Here is a 16,814-nt window from a genome sequence, read left to right as displayed (position 1 = left end):
TTCATTGTGGGCTAAGCCAACAATAAAGTTACAATGGGCTTCAGATAATGAAGCCTAGTTTGTAAATATTTGCAGATAAATACTATTACAAAAATCGCTTACTTCTTTCTTTGGCAGATGATCATATAGAAGCATGTTAACATCGCTGTTGAGCAGTTAATAATACTGACAAAAAGTAGTATACCTAGTATAAGTAGCATATTCTGAAATCCGTAAGTATATAGTATAACAGCAGTGAAAAAATCAAATATTAATATTTATGCGTAAAATTATTCTAATATCGATGGATACCTCACGAATTATGTACAAAACCTCTGAAGATTCAAAATATACAAAAAGGGCTTTAGGAGAATGAGCCGTGTGCGTTTCAGGGTGATTCCATTCTAATTAAATTTTATATACGTGGTTAAGAAGACGACCGGTTTGGCCTAGTGGGTAGTGACCCTGCCTACGAAGCTAATGGTCCCGGGTTCAAATCCTGGTAAGGAAATTTATTCCTGGTCAGGATATTTGTTCCTGAGTCATGGGTGTCATGTATTTAAGTATTTATAAATATTTATATATTACATATATCGTTGTCTAAGTACCCTCAACACAAGCCTTATTGAGCTTACTGTGAGACTTAGTCAATTTGTGTAATAATGTCCTATAATATATATTTATTACTATTATTATATATTTATTAAGAAGAGTTTAAGCACGTATTAAAATAAAGATTGACTGCCTAATTACTAGTCTCCTATGTTTTTGAAACTTTCACTTTGCCCCGAGCATTGAACTAGTTACTCTGACCAGTGAGCTTAGAGAAGATGATAATCGTACCATCAGGTTACAATTTATGTATGATTTCATTCATAACTTATCCATGCACTTTTGAGCCCTATTGTACATCGACAAACGCCAAACGAAAGATAAACTGTATTGGGATGACAGACGCTACGAAACGTCACGTGACTATTTACATTTATTATTTCGATTGGCGATTTTGTATCAACGCTTATCATCTTCGCTAGGCCCCAGATTAGATATGTAATTCGTCAGTTATTTTGAGACGCGTTCATACCGTTCTTTATAAGATTAATTTTACTTCAAAATTTTGTCCATGCTTCATTACCTGTTTTCGTCTGCACAATTAAATGTTTAACATTTTATGAACCTTTTTTAAATGTTCCAGTGTTTTTAAGGTTGGAATATAAAAAACACACAAATATTTACAATAATTAAAAGTCGCATAAATTAAGCGACACCGTCTCTTGGAAAATATACAAAGTTAATTACCCATAGAGCATAAGCCGCAGTTTTCCGTCGGTTTTAAAACATAATATTATGCGTTTATGTTACGAGTAAAAGTGCATAAATAAGTTGTTTATTAAACGCGTTTGTTTTCTCTCGTAAAATATTATTAGCTCTAAAATCGGGTTCAAAATTCATGTCATACATTTAATTGATGTGAATTTGTATGCTGAATGCTTCGTCGGCGCGGGGTAATATTATGAAATACTTACGACATTGCCGAGTTGTTTTGGTGAACATCTTTGGAGTCCGTGACGTGCGTGCACAGCGCGCCATTTGTACCAGATGTACTTATTTATCTTAATAACAAGCATCTATAAAGTAGTAAGGATACTACGTTGACTTGCTAAAACCCAGATATTTGTCTCATAAACTATCAAATACAGAAATATACCTAGATATTAGTTTGTCTGCTTTAGGTAGACATTTCTACACAATCTCTCACACGACTTTTATCGTTCATAAAACTACCAAATTGGATTGAAGCTTAGCTACGAAATACTACACCGTAGCCCGTAGCAATTAACTCCCATGTGTAGCGGATTCCTAGTAGCGAAAAGTGGCATAAATCGCTAACGGCTAATAGCTTACGGGAAAGGTATATTTTTTTTAGTTCTTCTTTGATTTTATAAATAAATCTATTCCAATCGACGGAAAACTTATCGAATTTCAATATAAGATAAAAATAGAATGTAATTTTGAACCTAATTACAATTTCTTTAAAAAAAAACTCAATAACCCGCTTTGCCTTTAAGCCGCTAAGCACTATAAACAAGCCGAATTTAATTTAAAAACTTATTTTAAAACTTTAGTTGTGTATCTGTCATAATAATTATTTTGGTAGTTAATTTGTAAGGGTCTAATAGAACAGACCTTTTCCCTTTTGCCGTAAAATTTGACGATGCGTTCAAAAGAAAAGGTTTAGTTACTTGTTTTTTATTAGTTTAATTAATTGAGAACGACTTCAAACAAGCTATTACGCTAAAAGCGCCAAAATTGGGCAGTCAAACGCGCTCCCTGTCAATTACTTTTTTGAAGCAATTAAATACAATAAAATTTGAACCCTCCGGTTTACGAGCGTCTAGACGGACTATTAGCCCTACGTGTTTTCTTGGAAGCTTTTGCGTGTTATTAACTTACTATGTTTATAAGATAAACGAGTTGATGGGTTTAGACTAAGTTATTTTTTTAAACCATTATTATTCTTTTGAACTAATAGAATAGATATGAGACGACTTTTTTTACATCGTTCTTTCAGTTTAAATACGAAGTTCCGTTTTTGGATTTTTACAAAGTACCTACGTTTAGTACGTTTATATTTTTAGCTTTTGATATCTTCATCATTGATGTGCTATGTTGTGGTAAATATAAAACGAAAAAAAAATGATTTAAATGCTTACCTACCTACACATTTACGGGCTTTGGTCCAGCCTAAAACTTCACTAGGCCGGTTTTGGCAAATACCTGTCATAACCAGAAAGGGCTTTAGTATTCTAACTATCAGCGATCAAAAACTTTTGATATGATAGTCACACATCTGAAAATGTGTATTTACCTGTGCGATCTTCACGTTGTACTGCGAGAACATGGCGTCGTACATTGACATGAGCTCGGACTGACCCACGGCTGCGGCCGCTCGGGGATCCAGGGTGCTGCTCGCATCCTAGAAACAACAAGTTAACCAAACTATTTTAGGACACAGGTATGCTCTTTATGAATCAAACCTAAAACCGATTTACACGAAAAACTACTAGATTAAAATACTTTTAGGTATGCTATGTAATACTTAAGTTAAGACGAAGTTTCACAAAGACTTCCTAACCTTGAACTGACTCTTAACATGGTACTTATTGAAAGCACTAATTAAAAAACCGTTAAGTAAAATAAAGAGACAGCCAAACTTTTTTATTGTTTCGTATGGAAATGACGTTCAGACAATACATTTACATACAAACTTTTGAAGACTAGAGATATTTTACCCGAAAATTGTATCATAAAATTTAAAAGACGTTCTGGGACAGTGAAAAATGTAGAAACATTTATAAGAAAATGCTTCTTAAAGGCGTTATAGGTATAACCAATAACAAATGAAAGCCAATAATTTTCATCAACTTCGCGCGAGCGGTTTGTACCGTTATATTCCGATATTGATTTTCATTTAGTCTAATTATGTTTTGATGAAAGTCGCTAGATGTATTTATATTTGTGCTCCACACAAATAAATTACCTATCTTGTGACTACTTCTATTTTCCTACTCCAGCGGTGGCAGCATAGTTCCATTTTTATCACTTGATGCCCGTCACTTTCGCGCTTACACACGTGTTTGAACGTGACAGGCATGATGACAAATGCCCTACTGCTATATGCTGCCACCGCTGGCCTAGTTTGATTAGGAGTAGAAAAATAGTAGTCAAGTCATCGGATATATTTTATTGCACATATCTCTCGCCACTAACAGCCATTCCATCGCGCCCAACCAAAGTTGCAGGCATGATGGGCACTTTTGGGGCCATTTTACTAAACCTCTTCCCTATATAATTATTTTGTAAGTTTTAATTTATCATTCAATTAATTGAACATTTTAGTAATTCAAGTATCAAAAGATGAATTGCAATAGAAATTACCACCGGTGCAAGTTAATTACATACCTCTCTAGTGTGATCGCTGGGCGAGAGGGTCTCCCTCATAGACATGGACATCAGCAGCTCATGAGCCAACTTCTGCCGCCCAAAGGCCACGGCTCCGCTGCTCACCATGATGCACTCACGGCCCTCGTGATGGCATTCTGCTACCTGAGGGAAGAGGAAAGTAAAAAAGTTAATGATCTCATATATTTTTATAAGTACCTGAAAGTTATTCGCTCGATATCCGGACGAAATCGCTTCTTAGCGATAAAACTGCCGGTGATTTAGCCCTACTTAAACTGGTTTGTTATTGTTACCTACCGCGAAAACCGAAATTCGCAAATTGCGGGGAGGATTTCTCTTTTACTTTCAGTAAGAGGTAATTAAAGTGACGGATAAAAATGCCCGCAATTGACGAACTTCTATTTTCGCGGTTATAGCCCAGTTGTAATTTTTGAGGAATTTCTCTTGAATGATCTGGAGTTTTCGTGGATCCATTTAAAGCTTTAATATTTTATGGACAGTTTTTAATAAAGACGTAAAATATTTATCCGATGTGTCAATAATTAATTACTTAGTCACAAACTTACCCGCACTCATATTTATTTATTGAAATTTTATTCATTAGTTTGCGTAATAAATTACTTTGCAAAATAATAAATGGATATGTGAACGAAAATTAATATAGTAATTACTCGTTATAAAAAATTCCTTCAAAAGGATTTTAGTTAGCCTTACCCATACAAGTTTAGAACACGCGTTTGATTTGATACAAGTTAGTTTAAGTGAGATATTATAATAATTTACACAACAGTCGATTACAACGAGTTTTCTCTAAATTATTAAAATTACACATCGAACAAAAACTTCTATTTGACTGTAATTTAACGAAGTAACAATGGATTGGCTAACGAAGTCCGTAGAAAGTGAAAAAAAAGGTTGAATCCTTTTCGGATTTTCTGTGCACAAATATCCGTTGAGACACTCGAGAAACTCAAACAAAAAGTCAGCCACCCATTACTCTTTAAAAAGAAAGCGATCATTCTGTTTAATAGCAGCTGTCAGAAGTCACAGATGTTCTTTTGTTTGCTTCTAAGCTGATAATTACTAATAAATTGATAATGACTAGCACTTAGACTTTAAGAACACCGAGATACCTATCATATTCAGCCATATTTAGTTACGTTGAAAAACATAGTTCGATGAACCGTCTTTGACAGATTCTTTTACAGCTATAATTATTTATAATGCGGTTATATGTATGCGGTATTATGTTATTCTTTATACGTAGTTTTTACTACAAGATGATTTCATATTGTAAACAACGATTTTAGTACGCAAAATCTACATCATTTTCATTCATCTAAAAGTTCGAGCGTGCATGTGATTTAAGGCTGTAATTGTATTTTCGTATTTAAATGACATCCCGCCATAATGCTGGCTTATTTGTTACTTTTAGTAATACATACTGCCCCACCACGCATAACAGCCATAAGTTCAAGGAAACTTAATGTCATAAAATTGCATATCATAGTAACAAAGAATGAAAGTATTCTTCAAATTTTAAATCAATTGAATACTCCGCCTAGTAAAATCTGAGAATAAAAATAGTGGAATAAGTATAAGAAAACTCAATACAAAATATACTGCTCAGCTCTCACGGGCGACAATAGTTATTTGTACAACAAGAGAGCAAAGTTTGATATTTCTTCGAGTGCTTGTTTTGAGTCCCGTGCAAGCGAAAGATTCTATAATAGAATAAAAATTTAGAATCTTGAGCGTAGTAAGGGACTCAAAAGCGCACGAGATGTAAATAACTTTGATCTCGTGTAGTACACAAAATTTTTCACGTCAATCAGCCATCAAAAAATACAACCGTCGTATTATAAACCGTCAATATACCGTTGAATTACGTATGCACTTTTTTGTCTCTTTCTTTTTGCTAATGACGTGAAAGGGACAAAGACAATAGAATCCAAATATTTCGAACTTGTATTAGGCCCCGCACGTTGAAATGACATTCGAATCTAAAGGTCACTTGAATGTTATTTTGTCTCACTCGGTGAGCAAAATGCGATTTTGCTCACTGTTTTTAAGCAGCAAATTACCCTTGTTCGAGCTGCTGACGTGAAAAAACACTTACCTGTTCAACAATAGAAGCTAGACGGCCTAGGGCCAGACCATTGGCATCTTCTCTCGTGATCACAGCGCTGCCAAGTTTGACAACTAAGCGTCTGGCATATTTCAGCTGAGACCGGTCGCTAAACGTGCGCTGCTTTGGCAACTCAGCGCTCGCTAGCGTTCGCTTGTCGACATTGGCACCCTGAAAAAAACAAATGAAAAATAACATTAGCAGGTACCTATTATTCATGCGAAGGAGTGTATGCATAATTACGATACAAATATGAAAAGTAGGAAATACGTACGTAATACGTTTTCGCACGTGCATTGTACAACGTTTTACAGTACATATGGCCCTGCAAATTTTCGATATACGCAAGTATAGTGCTAGTTATCGCACTAGGGCGGTAAAGTAGCGCCATATGTAATGTAGAATTTGGTATATTAAGAAATGTTCGAAATCTGGTAAACATAAACGGTAAAAATAACTGCATGGCATTTTCAATGACAAAGTGTGGCAAGGTCATTAATGAAAAAATTCTATGAACACACGACACTACCATATTTTGTTCTATTCTAATCGGTGCATGGTTAACTTACACGAACTCCAAAGATAACTACTTATTTACCTGAGCTATCGAAATATATAGATAGATAGAATACTCTTTATTGGCACACCTCAGTAAAAAGATACAAGAAAAATAAACAATTGATAATTGAAAATATCTAATTAGTTAGAACTAGATATAACAAAGATAACACAAAACACATACAATATTTAACGATTAGGTATTTTATTACGATATATTTAACGTTTTGTTATTTTTTTAGATATGTGGATAACAAACTAAATTTAGTTTTTCGTATTTGATTAATGGATGAATTCAGCAGAAGGAAAACAGTCACTAGTCTCAATTCTGTTGACAGTTCAAATGTAAACCAGGAGCTGACGCCAATTAAAGTACTTAATATTGAAAAAAACTCGACCAGTACGAGTTGGACTCGCCTACCAAGGGTTCCTTACTTTTTAGTATTTGTTGTTATAGAGCATCACGGTTTAAGAGATACAGCCTGGCGATAGACAGACAGACAGTGGAATCTTAGTAATAGAGTCCCGTTTTTACCCTTTGGGCCCTTTAAGCCGTAAATTTGAGGTTTCTATCAGCCACTCTACTTTATCAAATGACGGTTTTGACAGCAAATTTATGAGTCACTATATAAATTATTATAGATTTGCCTGGAATATTTAAAATTCCCTCGATTTATCCGGGATCTCATCACCAGCACCTTGAAGTGATTGCAATTGAACCAAGTATAATTATTAAGCCTTTAAAACAAAAAAAAAAAAACAAATGCCGCCTTTGAGAAATCGGGGAACAAACATAAAACTAAAAAACCAAAGATCTTGAGGATTAGAGAACCTCCTCCTTTTTTGTTGTTGCGAGACGAGTTGCGACAAATGTTAATAAGACTGTCATAATATATCTCGATGAATTACTGCTTCAGATTTCACGTGGATGAGATAGTCTCTTTGACACATCAGGGTTTTACATTTCAAACAAAATAGTGTCTAGCTCTTAGTGTGTGGGATGTCCCTATAAATCAATGTATAACTAATGTAACACATATTTCGCTGATGTTCGGGGCGCGGAAAGACCCGATCACTCAATTTTGCCTCAATATGAGAATCCCTAAACAGTGACAGCTCTATTTATAAAGGTCGAGAAAAAGATGCGAAACCTTTTCTTATTCTAGCGTAAAATGCTCTTTTTATAACCCACGTTATTATTTCATAAACTGTAAATGACTGCTTTTAGAGTTTATAATAATTTCTCGCAAACACAGCAGTATGTGTGAAATTATTCTCAGGATCTTTTTTCGCGACCGCGAAAAAATCCTTCTACCACGAGTACTCGTAGGGAATGATAATTGAAGGTACCTAGCTTTATATACATAATATATGTCTGTTATTATCCAAAATTATGTACTTTCAAGAGATCAGCTGATAATACTAGAGTTAAAAATGCATTGTTATTAAAAATCACCTTTGTGACAATGCAAAAGTAAATAGCCCAAATCCCCTCAAAGATTCGCTTCGTATGACAGACGGGGTACTACCATTGTCTACATAATAAAATGTTACAAGTACTTTTTTATTACATTCTCAGTAAGTGATGTACCGTTGCTGGTAATGTAAGGCCGTGAGAGCAATATTTGTTGTCATGAAAATTTTGACAAATAACGTGTGTATGTGTGTCCCCGACCCACGTGACCGCCGCATGGAGTGGGACAAATGGGAATATACCAAATAATATGTACCAGTCCAAGTAATAAAATAAGTTTGTACCTAACAAATATTTCAAATACAAGTCGCATACTCGTAATTTTCATTATGTAAACACTCTGTTAGTGTAAAAACAGTTCTGAGAATTCCTAACGGAATCCCTGAGTATTTTATACCTAAGACAAATATTGTAATTTACTAATTTAACGGGTTTTTTTATGTACGTGGGATCCCAGATCAAAGTATCTGAACGCTTATTTTGGCTTAACAGGCTATAACAAGTTATTATAAATTTAGAGTTGTGTCGTTCTCGAGAAAGTTCTCCGTTTTGTATGGGGTATGTTCCCAGTCGAGAATATTTCCCATAGTATACAGAACATCGAGAATAGCACAACTCTTTAACAATTAAATTACGCCTCCTGGTAGGTAAACTACAACGTATTAAACTGGCACAGGTTTTGGCCGGCACATGTTAATTTATTCGTAGTTCCAGTAAGACCTTTAATGTCTTTGTTTGATGACCATTAATATTTTGTTTGTGATATTGTTGATGTATATATATTTTTATATATTTCTAGCGTTGCCTTGTGCATTTGAACAAGCTTTGCTTTGTTTGAAACAAGGCCAATTCGTACAAGTTTGTCCCCAAATAACAGTAATTAAAATATTCTTGGTTATTTGAAAAGCCGCGGAAATATTGCCGGTAGATTTCCGGTAATATTTCCAGAAGGCAATGTACATCACTACTCTTAAAAGAACGCAAGTAAGAAATGATATCTCGCGTCTGATATTAAAAATAATGCTTACTCTGTTTTCGTGGAGTGAATTTCCGTAGAAATTATTTTCTACAACTGAGTTGTATTAGACTTATTTTAAATTAAATATAAGTATTAAAACGGGTCAGGGTCACTCGCGTATTTTTAAGTGGAAGACTGCTCGACAACTTGATTATTAAATGAACTTATGTTATTTACCGTAAAGAGTTCGCAGTTATCAAATAATAATTAAAAAAAAAAAACATTTTGGCGTCAGAACGTCGCTTTCATGCCTGAGATTATTCTAATTACGTTTCATTGAAATTCGTTTTTTTATTTTTAAAAATGTGGCTCAGTGTGGATCTACTGGTTTACTATACCTCGCCACTTAGACAATTCAGTTACAAAGACGCGCATCTATATTTCAACGTTATTTTTTCTAGTCACCGTTCTTTTACTGATAAGAGAACCTACCCTAAGTACGGAGATACAACATTAAACAGGTATTTTTAAATATGTTTCCTAGAACGCAAATTAATAATTCTCGTGTTTATTCATAAAAGACTCTCAAGCTTTATTACCATTGAATTTGTTCTACACAAATATTTGCAAATATTGAATTCTGAGTAAACTACGAGTAGCGTGGGATGGTATTCCAATTTCAAAAATCTGTTATTCATTTGTTATTAAACTTTTCTGTATTCATCGCGTTCGCACAATTAAATAAGCATTATCTAGATACGTTGCACGCTGAGAGTAGTATTATATAGACATATACCATCAAACCAATCACACATTTTAAAATTTCGATGTCCTACTCGTTTCATATTATTTTATTGACCGAAGCGTTAACGAAGGTCTACGTTTTAACTCGGGCAATCTGCTTTCGTATATCCGGATGTTGTCCTCTACACGTTGCAATTTTTAACCGATTCGCATGACATTTTGTTATCATATTCTATGATTAAATAGATTTTTTGTCGCACTCGTTTATTTATTTTTATTTTATCAATTTTGGCTTTTTTATACGGACGTCGTTGCAGATCGGAATATTGGTATTATTTTAGGAACAGGAGTTTAAACGTAAATGTATGTTATATTGATTTCATTAACAAAATGAATATCTTAGCTAAAAGAGAGAAACAGTTTTCGCCACCCCCGGCAGCAATGTTTTGGGATGGCTGTCGCGGCAGAAATTTACGGTACGTCTCGTGGCATTAATTTTGATAATTTAGTTGTATATAGATCTAGCGATGCCTGCTATAGGTCTTGTCTACAAAAATGCAGGGCATTTACAGGAATACAGTGTTTCTACTGCTTATTAGAAATCTCCTTTTGATATTTTACGATGATCGATGTAGAAAAATGTGGTTTAGCGGATGAAATTACCAAATCCTATAGAGATAGAACACAGCAGAGTGAAGCTCTGATGGCCCTCAATGGCATGTTAATGACATAAGTGTACGTTCGAATTGGCCTGTTAGGCAAACATGGTTTCGCATGTCCCTCTGTTTTACTCTACAGGTCCCATTCTAAACAGATTTCCGTGAAATTTTGTGAGCCAATGTTTTTGCCAATTTAGTTTGTCTAAATGCTTCTAAACGGCGGAGCCATGCATTTATTCAGTATTAAGCTATGCTCGCGATGTCTACAGCTCACAGAGCTACTAGTATTAAGTATGTTTTAATCGCCAAGGCTATAATGATGCAGTCTTTGTACCATTTTTATTTCTTTAGGTGACCAGGCGCAACAGTCTACAATTACTCCATACAAATTTTCCATGACGTTCTCGCTATCGAATGATAAGGACTTATATATGTTTGTTTCTATTCTTATTCTAATCGCGTTTTACATGCATGCAACACAAGAATTAAATAGTCAATTTTAATGACCGAGATGTCAAACAATTAGCTATTATAACACGAGTGATAAAGTTAAAGATAAAAGAGATAAAGTTTTTAAGCCTCCCTTCTAAAGAATCTAAAGTAAAACTCTGACACCTAGTAGCATGTTTTAAAACTTTCTTATAAACTTCTTTAATAAAATGTTTCGTGGATATTAAAATAAGTACATTATATATTAACTTTTTTGACAACAAATTAGTTTTAATCCCAAAAACTTCAAAACCTTTGGAATAGCATTTCAAATTTATAATTAGATGCCTTTTGCTTCGCTGTTAGTATAGGTAAACTCTAGCTATTATTCAAGGGAACGTACATAAAACAATATATATAACAACTCCATCGAAACTTACTTCGAAGCAAAAGAGGCTGATATATGGTAAAACTATTACTGCTTTATAGGCAATCTTTTGTAGCAAAAAAGACATACGAGGCGAAGGGATAGTAATTTATTTAGGTGACTTACGAAAAGCGGCTGATTCTGTGTTCAGAATGTGATAAGGTTTCGATCTTGTTTTAATACGACCTTGAGTCGCGTCATTAGGCATCTCACGTGCACTAATAAGTACGAGCGAAATACCTTATGAGACATGTCTGACTGAATTTCGTGAAGCCGCTAAAAATGACATTCGGAAGTCAGCTGCAGCTGCTCTGCATTACTTAGTGTGCGACATTACTGCGGCGTCCTGTCTATTTCCTTGACATGTACAATTTAAGGAGTGACGTTCGCCACCGCGTTACAGCCCTAATTATGAAATTCTATCCGTCACTCATTTTAATCAAGGTAGGTACCTAATTAATTTAATGTCGTAGCAGTAATACGTAATACAGCTGCAGTTATATACCATCCGAATTGGCATTCCTGTTTGGTGCAACGGCGCACGCTGACAGAAGGAGGCCAATTCAAACGTACATTTTGATATCTAAATGATATCTGTTTGATATCATTCCCGCTTGCATTGCGCTAGTACTTGTTTGCATCGGCGTGAATGAGACGCAAGAGCAAATGATAGCAAATAGATATCATTTTAATGTCAAAATGTTAGTTCGAATTGGTCGAAGGTTACAAAAGAGAAATATAAACCATATCAAATTGCTAAAAGAGAATCGGCTCTAGGGTTTTAAACTTGTGGCTTCAACAATTTAATAATGGCCCCGTTTTACTCACTCTATCTTATTCAATTGATGAGTGATGAAGATTGACAAATTACTGCTATTAGTTTTGAATTTTCAATTCTTTGAATTTTACGTGTATGGATGGGTAAGACTGTGCAAATTATGTGACGCCTTCTCATCATTTTGAAATTAGTATGTATGTGTACTGTTGATTGAATAGAGACTAGATGACTCGTTTGATTTTAATCAGTAAAGACCGAGAATTATTTGCTATATGCGGACTCAAATCATATAGCGGGAACACGAAGCTCAATTCAAAATCACATTATGACATCAAATAATATCAGTCGCCCGTGCGTCCCGCTCACACTAATACTTGTACGGTTACGAGCGGAATTGGCCTGACAGCTACACACAGAATTCTTAAATAATTATAAATCGTGTAATTCACGACGACGCGTGCCTTAACTCGTATTGTCATGTTAAGGTTAAATTTGAGAAATCTTTTTTTTTATACTACGTCGGTGACAAACAAGCATACGGCCCGCGTTGGTAAGCGGTTACCGTAGCCTATTATTGAATTCTGGCAACCTTACTCACAGGCAGGAACATAACACTATAAGTAGGGTCTAGTGTTATTCGACTAAAATTCTCTTAAGGCCGGCGCTTCACTGCTGCGCACGCTACGGCGGCGGCAAGCCCACGAAATTTTGTATAGGAACGTGGGTCGTGTACATAGCGTGCGCAGCAGTGGGGCGCCGATCTAATTATGTTTAGGTACAGTACCCAAACTTTGTATTGTTTTTTCACTTCGTGCAGCGTGCGTCTCTTTGTCCACCCATTTAAGGCTGCCCGCAACTCAAACGAGAAATTATTGAATTGCGGCTTACCGAGTTTATTTTAAGGCCTAAAGACTAAAACAAATTCAATCAAGTAGCTTAGTCTAATAACCCTTGGGACATTTAAAGCTTTGGGGGTAAGTCTCAAACTTACCTTAGACGTTACTATGGTGTCCCCACATTTACATATTCTAATATAAAATCGTCGTGAGATATTTAACACCTGAGACACGGTTGGATTACGGTGTGAACAGAAATTGGTACTGGAGACAGTACGCTAAATTGTGGATTCTCAATTATTTTGCAATTTATTGAAATTTTGTTACATTGTGTTGTCATTATCAAAATTTTATGTTCAATTGTGTGTCCTAATAAGTACAGGGTAGGCCATAAATTCTCTTTTCGTCTGAAATGAGAAAGGTGTCATTTAAACACTTGTTTTTATGTGACTATTCGTCGGCGTTTTCAATATCTGTGAGTGTCCAAGCACAAATTTAATCAATGGATATTCAGATTTGAGGCTACTGGCACGACACTAAAATCTCGACGGTAAGGACGGTGAAACAATGAAAACATCCAGCGGGTGAGAGCGTCTGTGAGGATGCAACGCGTAAACGAACCACGGCTTTGGGATTGTCCAGAACAACTTCAGGACGCGACGCATTTTACGGATAGATCGGCTACAGCCTTACAAAAACGAAAATATTATTTTATTATCTCAAATTCAAAATATACTTTGTATTTAAAAACACAAAGATGGATAGATTAATGCATTTATCATTGGCCCACCCTGTATTTGAGTAATTGTATATTTGTGATTAGTGAAATAATCGCTAATTTTTCCTTCGCTTCTGCTGTGGGATGAGCTCCCTTCCGAGGTTTTCCTGAGTTGAGTATGGGGTTCTTCAAAAAAGGAGCATACAAGTTTTTCATGGGTCGGCAACGCGGATGTAATATCTCTGGTGGTGCATACGTCCATAGGCTACGATGACTGCTTACCATCAGGCGGACCGTAGGCATGCTTGTTTACCACCGATGTGGTATAAAAAAAATCGGACAAGTGCGAGTTGGACTCGCCCACCGAGGGTTCCGTACTTTTTAGTGTTATAGCGACAACAGAAATACATCATCTGTAAACATTTCAACTGTCTAACTATCACGGTTCATGAGATACCGCCTGGTGACAGACGGACAGACGGACGGACGGACAGCGGAGTCATAGTAATAAATAAATAAATATTGGACATTCTTACACAAATTGACTAAGCCCCACAGTAAGCTCAAGAAGGCTTGTGTTGAGGATACTCAGACAACGATATATATAATATACAAATACTTAAACACATAGAAAACACCCATGACTAAGGAACAAAATTATCTGTGCTCATCACACAAATAAATTTCCATACCGGGATTCGAACCCAGAACTATCGGCTTCATAGGCAGGGTCATTACACTCACTACCCACTAGGCCAGACCGGTCGCCAACGGCAAGTAATAGGGTTCCGTTTTACCCTTAGGGACGGAACCTTAAAAAACAATTATTATTATGACATCTCACTTGTCACTCAAACTATCTACTTGTAGGTACCTAATATAGGTCAAGTTGTAATGTTCAAACTCATTTTTATTCAATTAAACTACAGTAATCTCCACTTCTCAGTAATATTGTGTATATGAAATATTGGTCTGCTGTATTTGACTCAACATTCACACCATCTAATCCCAAATAAGCCTATTTGCGTTGAGCTGAGCCAGTAAAGCTCCGTGCGTAGGTCTAATTATTATGACGCCGAGGTGGTCAGGGGATTACATTTATTAGGTCCCACAACTGCCTTTAAAACTTGACCTTAAGCTTTTCTGTACGTGGTTCCCATTTTACACAATGCTAAGAGTTTTAATTTGAGGTAATTGTACTTTACGATACAAGTGCGAAAAATAGGAAATCCGCAATAAATTAAAACACGACCGAAAGGACTTGTTTAAGTCGACATAAGTTGCGAATTACCTATTCGCACATGTAACGTACAACGTTTTACAGTAAGTACCAGTGGCGGCGCGTCACAAATATTCGTAGGGAACCCGGAGCTAATTTTGAACCGATTCTCCATGAACCGATCGTGAAAGTACTCAACGGGCTGAAGTTTAGACAAGCCGGTGGGAATCGAGTTCTTTGAACGATCCGCCACTGGTAAGTACCCCTTTAAAACTTCGACTTACGGCCCGAATCCAAGAATGATTAAGACACGTTTAAGATCCTGGAAAGATCTTTAAAAGATCGATAGCTAAACGACATGTCAAAATTGGCGTTTATTTCGATTCCGCTGTGATCCCAATAAGATCTATTTACGATATTTCTAACGTCAAAGTGACATTAGTTGCCCGAATCGAGCTGCTTGTTTAAACGACATACAAACGATATCTAAATGAGAACTTATCTAAACCAGAACTTATCGTTATCTTATTTCATTCTGCGAATCGGGCCGATTGCTACGTAATTTGCTTATTACGAGTATTGCATTTGCGGAAAGTAGCGCCATATGTATTGTATAGTAAGTTTTTACCACGCATAAATAAAGATTATCTGCGTTGTTATGTCATTCACGACTACGCATGCCTTGACAGGTACTGTCACGAACTATAGACTAAAATCGGAGCGGTCACATTTTGCCAATAGACTGTCATCAGATCATTCTTACTAAGGAACTCAAATACTTCTACGCAAATTCGAGGATAACTTATTGAGCTTAACGTGGAACTTAGTCCATTTGTGTAAAAATATCCTTAAATATTTATTTATCTATTTATAACTTTAATCTTTTTGCAGAAATGGACCAATACATTTTTTATTTATTTACAATATGTCAGTTGTAGTGCAGCAATTACGTTTTTGTGAAGAATAAAGCCAAAGCTAAGCCTCCAATCGGACATATTTTTGTTCATTCATCGAAAGTTGCTTTTCAATTCAATGTGTTATTTTATTTTTAAATAGCCGTCATGACAGCCTAAAACATAATACGCCACTTGGGCGCCATAACTAAGGCGGTCTGACCACGGAAAGGCTTCATGACCGACCTGAGCCTTTATTTCTGTTATTGTATATAAAAAGGTCAAATTACACTTTTAAACTGAAATGGGGCATTAAATTTTCAATGATGCCTGGTTATTTCGGGTATTTTAATGAGTGGGCGTAAAACGGGTACCCTTTTCGGACATATTCTCTTAATGTGGTCAGAACTGGGCTCTCCAAATTTGCAAGTAATGGCGGTAGCTAGGTAAGCATTAATAATTCTTTGTGATATTTATATTTACAGATACTATTTTACCTGCTTTAACTGTCTTATTATACTTATTGAGAAATTTTTAAATTGTAAAATTGGACAAAACAATTATAATGAAAATACCCAGGAAAACTCGGAGTATTGGCACAACGCCACTCATAAAAAATAGAAGCAAATCAAAAGCTGTTAATGTTAATGTAATAATGTCAATGTTAATAAAATATTTCGCAGTTAAATATTCCCGAATACCCAATTTTATTCCGCATTCATTTTGTTTTGTTTTTAACGACCAATGACACTGACAATAACTCGGGTGACCAGCAAAATGCGGAAACCGTAAAATGTGAAACAACAGTGTTAATAGCGAATTCACTGAATAAACAACGACCAAAGTTTTTATAAACATACGACTATTGTATACAAAGTTCTAATATATTACAGGCACTAACCTTTGTTCATTTCTTATCCTGTAGGAATTAACATAGAAAAACTTTGACGTGTCTTAACTCTATAGATCGTGTCATTCACGAAGACGCGTATTATCATGTCTTTAAAGGTTAGATTTGACATATCTGCGCGTCATCGTGGATGACACGAAC

At 35.6% G+C, this 16,814-nt stretch overlaps 1 protein-coding gene across 2 annotated transcripts in view; it reads right to left on the bottom strand.

Moving 5' to 3' along the window:
• LOC133523005 (delta-1-pyrroline-5-carboxylate synthase) overlaps nucleotides 1–16,814 on the bottom strand; it is a 56,364-nt gene that overhangs the window by 11,179 nt on the left and 28,371 nt on the right. For both annotated transcript variants that reach the window (XM_061858502.1, XM_061858503.1), the window contains exons 2-4: nucleotides 6,062–6,241; nucleotides 3,943–4,086; nucleotides 2,849–2,956 (exon numbers count right to left, since the gene is read on the bottom strand). In XM_061858502.1, coding sequence (XP_061714486.1) covers nucleotides 2,849–2,956; nucleotides 3,943–4,086; nucleotides 6,062–6,241 — 432 coding nt within the window. The remainder of the gene's footprint in view (nucleotides 1–2,848; nucleotides 2,957–3,942; nucleotides 4,087–6,061; nucleotides 6,242–16,814) is intronic.

The sequence above is a fragment of the Cydia pomonella genome, chromosome 11, assembly GCF_033807575.1.
Source record: "Cydia pomonella isolate Wapato2018A chromosome 11, ilCydPomo1, whole genome shotgun sequence".
NCBI lineage: Eukaryota > Metazoa > Arthropoda > Insecta > Lepidoptera > Tortricidae > Cydia > Cydia pomonella.
Note: the sequence above shows the minus strand (reverse complement) of the source record. Positions and strands in the feature narration are given on the sequence as shown.